Source organism: Hippocampus comes, unplaced genomic scaffold, assembly GCF_001891065.2.
Source record: "Hippocampus comes isolate QL1 unplaced genomic scaffold, H_comes_QL1_v1.1 scaffold301, whole genome shotgun sequence".
Classification (NCBI taxonomy): domain Eukaryota; kingdom Metazoa; phylum Chordata; class Actinopteri; order Syngnathiformes; family Syngnathidae; genus Hippocampus; species Hippocampus comes.
This window is the reverse complement of record NW_017805928.1, coordinates 168,763-177,257: the sequence shown is the minus strand read 5'-3', so window position 1 is coordinate 177,257 and position 8,495 is coordinate 168,763. Positions and strand designations below refer to the sequence as shown.

General features: G+C 41.4%; 1 protein-coding gene across 1 annotated transcript; it reads right to left on the bottom strand.

Annotated features, from left to right (window-relative positions):
* Positions 1-5,330: 5,330 nt before the first annotated feature.
* Positions 5,331-7,888, bottom strand: LOC109527656 (protein CLN8-like). Its single transcript, XM_019889685.1, has 2 exons — positions 6,952-7,888; positions 5,331-6,061 (listed from the first exon to the last, which is right to left on the bottom strand). The coding sequence occupies exons 1-2, from the start codon at positions 7,486-7,488 to the stop codon at positions 5,738-5,740; spliced, it is 861 nt and encodes a 286-aa protein (XP_019745244.1). The 5' UTR covers positions 7,489-7,888; the 3' UTR covers positions 5,331-5,737.
* Positions 7,889-8,495: the final 607 nt, after the last annotated feature.

The window sequence follows — 8,495 nt, the reverse complement described above, 5'->3', positions numbered from 1 at the left end:
CGGTCCGGAAGGCGTGGACGACTCGCCCTCGAGCGCGCGGTCTCCGCAGGGGGACCCGCCGGCATCCCCGGGGGAGAAGAGGACCAAGGTCTTGGAGCCGTCCTCCGGGTCGGGTTCGGCTTCGGAAGGGCGCTCCCCGGCGCCCCTGCGGTCCTCGGCCGTGAGCGTGGAGGGGGCGGCGTCCTGGCTGCGCTCGGAGCTCTTGGGACTGGCTTCGCTGTCCGATCGGCTTTTGGTCACGTCGTCGTCGTCGTCGTCGTCTCTGGGGCCGCCGGGCTCCGGCGGGGCGCGGTCGGGGGCCGCCAAAGCGCGGCGCCGCGGCGGAGTTCCCGTCGGCATCGCCGTCAGAACTCGGTACGCGATTGTCCGATGACTTCACGCAGCGATAAAAAAAAGGCAAAAAAAAAAAAAAAAGACACAAGGAGACATTTGACCTTTTTTTTGGCCCCGCCCCCGTCCGAAATCTCATTTTATTGCGATTCTCTCGGCATTTTTGTCTGCGAGCAATGTGAAATCCTCCGCTTTTCTGTCCTCTGCCCCATGCACAGGGCACAAGGCCAGGAGGGAGAATGTGAACACGGGGCCTGTGTCTGCAGAGAGTTGGGTGACTGGTGGACAGTGCTACTGCTAATGCTAACACTTTCAGGTAGAGTCCACACCACCAGAGGAAAAGCAAAAGCAGTTTTTACAATGGATTGGGAGGGGGAGAGAGTGAGCTATGACATTACGAAACAAAACTGAGGATGACAAATCACTATACACATTATTAGGAACCCCAACACCATATGAAAATGCATCCATCTATTTATTTGGTATCACGCATGTCCTCAGGTCACGGGTAAGCTGGAGCCTTCACCAGAAGACTCTGGGTGAGAGGTGGGGGTACACCCTGGACTGGTTGTAGGTCATAGAGCATAAATAGACAATGATTTTGTATGGACAATTTCAATTGTTCACTGAACCGAACATGCATATTTTTAAAATTTGGGTGTGAACCGCAGTACCTCCAGAAAACCTTTTTTCATTTATATTATTCAATACTTTATGGCTTGTTGATATTTAATTGAAGCTTGTGAGAGTATCGATACATTGATACCATGGAAACAATACTCCTATCACTCAGGCTCACTCTGGTGAGAAGATGAACAGCCAAGCCCTCACAAAATCTCAAGAGGGTGACTCATCTATCTATTAATTTCCTGGAAAAAGGTATGAGGGAAGGAAGGGTGGGCAAAGGAAGCAATGACAATGTGCGTTATTCATCAAATTCAGAGTTGAAGTTACAAAGACAAGAAGAGCAAATTCAGCTTTTGAGTGCCATGTCAGTACTAGACAAACATACAGAGATTAGATGTGGTAGATATATTAGATAAAATAGATACCGTAGATAAGGGGTGTGAAACTGAACCCAAATATATGTATGATAGTCTCATAGTACAGGAAAAGCTTTGTTCAAATATTCTTACATTTATTTTAAAAGGGGGATTAGGAACAAAAAACGCTTGCAGCATCAACATTTTTAAAACTGAAGATAATTTACAGGTTTGGTATTTTAGCAAGAAATATGAAGCCGGTGCACATGGTTTGCTCTTGCTGACCACATAAAATGATGTGGCGGGCCAGATCAAGCCCCCGGGCCTCGAGTTTGACACATGTGCTGTAGATGGACAGAAAAAAAGTGTGGGATGAGAGAGATGGATAAAATAGATAAGATAAAATTCATCATATATTTTATACCTGCATATCCGGTAAGGGAAAACAGCTAAAATAAATTTGTCTACTGTATTTTGTGATTTGTGTTGCTTTACTTCTTTGTCAAAGAAAAAAAAGTCACCTTTCCATAAGACAACCATCTGAACATAAACCCTCGCTGTGTATAACCACCATTGTAGGAACAAAAAAAAAAAGTCAAAAGTAAAAAAACTGAAAGGAGCAAAAGACAACATCAATCCACCCCATGGTTGATGACAGAGTCAGCTGAGCATGTGATTACATGTTAGGATCGCTGAGCTACTTCAGTCAAGAAAATATCTGGCTTCTTGGTCTAATACAGACCAATTGTTCTCCTGTGTTTAAAACCCCTAAAAATAATAACATTTTCTCAACCATACAATCACCAAGCCCTACTTATATTGTTCTTTGGAAAGTAACCAACACTGTGTCGGTGTCAGTTTTTGTTCTACAAGATACAACTTTTTGTGATGTAACCTACAGGGTTCACAATTGAACCCCTAGGTTCAAGTAAGTTTATGTCTGGTTTATTTTTAGGATTCTAGTTTTCTTGTTGCAAGGATATTTTGAAAATGTTGTATTTGAACATATGAAGTAACAGCCAAGCCACCATGGTGACTTGCTAAACAAATCAACAGTGGAGACTTCGACAAGCGTGTGTGGTATGAACATCAATGGCAAAAGACAAATCACTGCTGACTGTAACATTTATACCATTGTTGAGAAGATGAAATTACATTTTTATGACGACAAATACTGAGAAATTGGGAAAATATGATTTTATTATTTTTATTTTTTTGACTGCCTGTAAAGACATATATTCCAGATGACTGGAGATAGGCAGCCTTGCTCTCTCAGGAATGCTATGCATGACTACTTGAATTTGTTGTTGGCTTGAGTAGGCCGGCTCCCAAAGACTTCACATGGAACAGACCACACTTCCTCACTAAATTTAGGAATAACTCATGTCAACTTGATTTATTTTTGCTTCAATAAAACCCGGTTCACATTATTTACGTTTACAATGACTACTAGCGAAACTGGCTATGTTTTATATGGTGACCGTAAGATGCTATAAATCCAGTTTGAATTTGAAGTTGTATACTGTACTGCATCAAGTACACGAGTGTGCTCAAATGCAACATTTGAGAGGCAAAACTTGACGAAAATGATGTGTTTTTAAGACAGGAAAACGAAGTAAAATGACAGAGAATAAGACTTCATTACCTTTTTTCTCCTGTCACCGTTTTATTTGAGACACTATGGTTAATGAATTACTTTTCACAGTCATTGTTTTATTTGGGACACTGTGGTTAATGAAACACTTGGCGCTGAAAAAAAACACAAGTGTCGACAACTCGGACACGTTGACACTGAGTAATGTTATTGGACAGCTTTGGCAACTTGACAACCTGAGGCGCCACGTTAAAGGCGTGATCCAACACGCCGACTTGGAACACCAAAACTGTGCACTGCAAACGAAGCGGGCAGTTTGAGCAGGTTTTCAAGCACTTACATTTAAAGTTTGCAAAACAGCTCATGCGTTTTGGGCGGGCTGTATGGAACTTTACCATAAACAAAAAAATCACGTTCTCAACTCACCATTTCACGACTTCAAACAAGTGCTACAGTTGATCCCTTTGGTGTAATCCTGTCCCCGTTAAAAAGCAATGTTGGGCATTACCGAAAAGACATCAATACACTTTCTCCTGGTATCCTCCTGAACAAGAATCACTTCGATGCAAACAGGCTCCATCCTGGGAAAACCCTCGTATCCAGGGCTAGTATCTGATTGGTCAATGGCCGAGCTCAGAACGCGCCCATTGGCGGAATGAACGCGTCAATCAATTTGCCAACGTCTTCCTCTCCAGGAGGAATGGAATGTGCTCACGTGACTTGTGAGGTGGCTCCCCACTGCACAGCTGTCCAGAGGTTTGGGATCGATGGATGATCTTCTGAAGTAGCACGCTTGCTTTCTAATCGCTCTGTTTCCCGTTTTTATATTAATGATTAATACCCAATGATCATTTCATTAACTTCACGCCCACACACTGATGAGATTCAATGAAAGAGTTGAATCAAAAATGTGCTGATTTACACTCTGGCGCTATTTAACAATATGTTATTGTTGTTGTAGGTTACACATGTGCGTTGCGTCATAATGAAATGTGTATGTGTATTTTGCCACTTTCATGTTGGAACTAAACCATTAGGTAGAAGTCTTAATATGATGGAGTGTTCACCTGCGATTCCGAATTTCTCAAACACTGTGTCCTGGGAGATTATCAGATGTACTCTGGGATATTATGCATTTACATTTAATTCGTTCTAAACGTATTCGTTTTTACGACCAAAAAAAGTATGTTTATTCATTTAACTATGCCAGTGAGTCAGTGACCTCTAGTGACAGGCGGGACGACTAAATTGACGTCAGATCAGCGCCACATTTTTTTTCTCAGCGCCACATTTTTTTTCTCCTAAGGCGGACATTCATTGACCAATTTGTGAGGACGTCAATAAAAAAATTGATTTTTATAACTTCCTATTTATGAAATTGTTCTTGTTTTTTTTTCTCCTCGGTAAAAGTATGATGCAGAGAACGAGCATGTTTGGCCAATTAAAAATATTCAACAATAAAAACACATTAGACACTATTTTGAACTGTACACTACAATGCTGGAGGGACTTTTTCGGAACTACAGTACACAGATTTCTGACGGGGCTATAGCACCATCTAGACCCAGTGGAGTGCAGTCCATGTAAAACCTGTTGCCATTCAATATCGGAAAAAAAACTTTACGTTAAACTGAACAGGCCCAAGTTTCACACTAAGTTAATTTTGCGACTTAATTTTTGACAAGATCGTTTGTAGCATGTAGTGCATACTGTATAATTAGTGACAATTTTGTTTGGTGGTCTGCCATAAGTTTTGTACAGTCATTGTTCTTTTGCTCAGTACCTGTAGGAAGCGGTTGTCACGCCCTGTTTAATATCAGTCTTCTATGGACACAGATAAAGATTTAACAGCTAAATTGGAAAGTGTTTTATCCATCTATCCATCCATCTATTATCTATCACTTATCTGGGGTCACGTTATGGAAGCAGTAGCTTCAGCTCGGAAGCCCAGACTTCCCTCTCCCCTCATCTGGCTCCTCTCGATGTGGAGGAGCACAGGCTTGATTCTGAGTCCCTTCCGGATGACCGAGTTTCTTACCCTATCTCTAAGGGGGAGTCCGGACATCCTGCAGAGGAAACTTTATTTTTAATTTAAAAAAAAATCTCTATTCTTAAACAACACAGTTAAAAATGCACTTCGAATGAAGTAACAGGTAAAACAGAGTGTCGTTTTATATTAAGCAGGGCTGTCGGTAAAAATATTGTAATAACGTGAACACAGTAGAGTCAGAGTGTTGGCTAATAAACCAGTCTTTCCCAAACAGATGGGATGTGTGTGTGTGTGCGTGTGCGTGTGCGTGTGTGTGTGTGAGAGAGAGAGAGAGAGAGAAAGAGAGAGAGAGACTCATGCCTTTTTTTTGCAGTACCAGATTAAAGTACAATTGTACATTCACTACTGTAGGTGGTAGAAGTGACCTCTTTTTTCATGCAAATTGATACTGTAATCTTTACTGTTATTCATGCACGCACGCAAATAATAATAGTTATTCTATTCAACTGAATGCGCAGCGAATGTGAAGCCATGACTTGAAGATGAAAGAATTTTGACAAAAGACACTTCTTCCAAGGCTTTTGTGGAGGTATTTCCAGAGCGACGTGGAGGAGGAAGCATTTGTGCAAGGTACGTCGTTAAAAACAAGTCAATACAACAAGCCAGTTGAATCATTTTATCAAGTAGCACCCAAATGATGAAGTGGAAAGCATGTAAATGCGAGCAGAGTTCGCACAAACTAAAAATAAATCGTTTTTTTTTTTATTTCACAGTTTAAGTCAACTTAAATTGTAAGGAAGCCATTTATAAAATGAGGGAAAGCAACGTCCTTGCTACTCCTCAGCTTGCATGGGGTTTGACAGAAACATCAGCTTGATCCCCTGTAATGTTTACAGGTTCCATTTTATGGTCAAAGTTCCAGGCAAGAGAGTTGAACAGTTGCATGGTCTTCTTGTAGGTCCAAAATGGATTAATGATAACGGTGAGCAGAGTCAGGCCAATATAGAAGATGAGGCGTAAGGTCAGGGGATAGTTGTTGTTGACTGCTGCCCAGTGGCTTAAGCATACCCACCAAATGTAGTAGGTGACGACCATGCGAATATGGAACGTGTGGATCATCACCCATTGGTTGGCTTTCCAAAGTTGACTCTTGCCCCATCCGACCTAGCACGGAGAGAGAAAGTTATTAAAACTTGACAGTACATAGTGTATATATAAGTGCTTCCGTTGTGACACGAAGTAATATCATTTGTTGCATTAAGCAGGTGTATGTTAAAAAAAAAAAAAAAGGATAACGTGGCAAAGGGTATTTGAGGTGTGTGATGAAAATTAGTTTGACACTTCTGGTTTAGAGCTATTGAAAAGCAAAACCAACTTGAGCACCTCAAGATAGAGCCGAAGATGAGAAACAATTAAAAAGAATGCTCAATATAAAATTTTGGGTGAAATTGTATTTATAAAAGTATTTTCTCTTGTGTTTTATGAATTGATACCATGCAATGCTGTGCTGGTGAGTTTCACTTTTCTACAATATTCAAATTCAGAGGAATGTTGGTAAAAACAGCCGATTTTTCTGATTAAAAAATGACCAATAGAGCAATTCACAAAGTTTGTTTCCCTTTTTTTTTTCAAATGTGAATAATAGGATGTGCATTAAGTCCATACTCACTAATATGGTTGAAGCACCGGTTGCTTTTAATGACAATCTCAAAAGACTACCGGCAATCTTGGTTTCATCACAATGTCACATCACACAAGCTCTAGGGAGCTTGTTTGTTTTCATATTACATGAAACCTGTCGACATTTCTATTTGAAATTGAAGTAAAAAGAAAACATTTCAAAGGTATCACCGTTTCCATTTTCTTTTGCATGAAAATTGTTTTTGGTTGCAAATTATTATGGTGCTTTCGTTCCCCGGGTTTTTGATTTTTGAAGCAAGATTGTGGTCATGACAACCGTAATAATTTTGGTCATTCAGTATTGTGATGGGACACTTGAAGATCTTTTTATCTGTAATAAATACATCAACTTGAAGCGTATAAGATCAGTTTACCTTCTGAAGCATCCAGGATATGCAGATGAACGGCGTGCTCATCTCCAGCAGGAGAGCCACGACTGGCACATAGTGGCCACCGGAATCCGATATGAATGCCAGGCAAAAAAATACTGACAACGCGTATAAATGATGAATTGCCAGGGCAAGGTCAAATGACCGAAACACCAAATTGTAGGTGTGAAATGCTACATTCTCAAAGAGAAAGTAGCCTGCGGTGGTGAAGATCATGGACCACGACCAGTTCTCCTGTCCCCTCATGATGTCTCTGCTGAACTCAGAATCCCAAGTGAGTGCTGTTAAACCAGCTACTAAACTCTGGATGCCGAACACTGAACGGGTAGCTAAATGGTTCCAGTAGAACTTCTGTTTAGCTTGCAAGGTGTTGTACACGTGCGAGAGTGTTGAAGACAGCAGGTGAAAGAAGAGCAAGACAGAAGCATAGAAGCCAAAACATAGGCCAATAAGTTGGAATCGAAATTCTAGCATGGCCTGGGAGGTAGAATTCGACGGAGGCAGCTTCTGCCCAGGATCCATTGTCAGGACGAAAGAGATCACCAACTTTGATAGAAATGAGGTTCCGGTCACCTGCAAGGTTTAAGGAGGTGTGCTGAGTGAGGCATCCAAGCGTATCAAGAAAAGGGTGGGGGGCATTTCCGCAGAGCATATCAAGGCGTGCTCATATTGGGGAATTGAAAGGCATCTAATTAGGTTTTACACTTGGATATGTACACTTAATTACAGCTTATTTTACATTTTGTAATATTGATATTTTTTTAAGTACAGTCACATTAGCTTTGAAATTTAAGAGATTGGTAAAAACAAAGGTAGTCAATTTATTTTGTCAGCGGATGTAAATAGCTGATGGAAGGAGTGGCAGACAGAATCTCATCAAGGGCTCCAAATCCAGTGGGACCGGTTCTGCTGTCAACAGAAATTTTATTCTCCCAAATCCACCAAGCCGCCACACGCAAAAAAAAAAAAAAAAAAGACACAAGGAGACATTTGACCTTTTTTTTGGCCCCGCCCCCCGTCCGAAATCTTTTTTTATTGCGATTTTCTCGGTACGCGATTGTCCGATGACTTCACGCAGCGATAAAAAAAAGCCCAAAAAAAAAAAAAAAAAAAAAAGACACAAGGAGACATTTGACCTTTTTTTTGGCCCCGCCCCCGTCCGAAATCTCATTTTATTGCGATTCTCTCGGCATGCGATTGTCCGATGATTTCACGCAGCGATAAAAAAAGCACCAAAAGAAAAAAAAAAGACACAAGGAGACATTTGACTTTTTTTTTGGCCCCGCCCCCCATCCGAAATCTCGTTTTATTGCGATTTTCTCGGTACGCGATTGTCCGATGACTTCACGCAGCGATAAAAAAAGGCACCAAAAAAAAATAAAAACGCATCGCGGCCTTCGCTGACGTCGGCCTTCCACGCGTCTTCCGGACACCCGTGTTGATCGACACGCTTATGGGCACGTTACAATCATTTAGCATGCTGGGAGAGGTCGACTGCTTTCTACAATGCTCGTCAATATGGGGGGGCG

Coding starts and splice junctions, on each gene's coding strand:
- LOC109527656 (XM_019889685.1), bottom strand. CDS start 7,488: ATGGATCCTGGGCAGAAGCTGCCTCCGTCGAATTCTACCTCCCAGGCC. Junction 6,062..6,951: donor TATCCTGGATGCTTCAGAAG/GTAAACTGATCT, acceptor TCTCCGTGCTAG/GTCGGATGGGGCAAGAGTCA.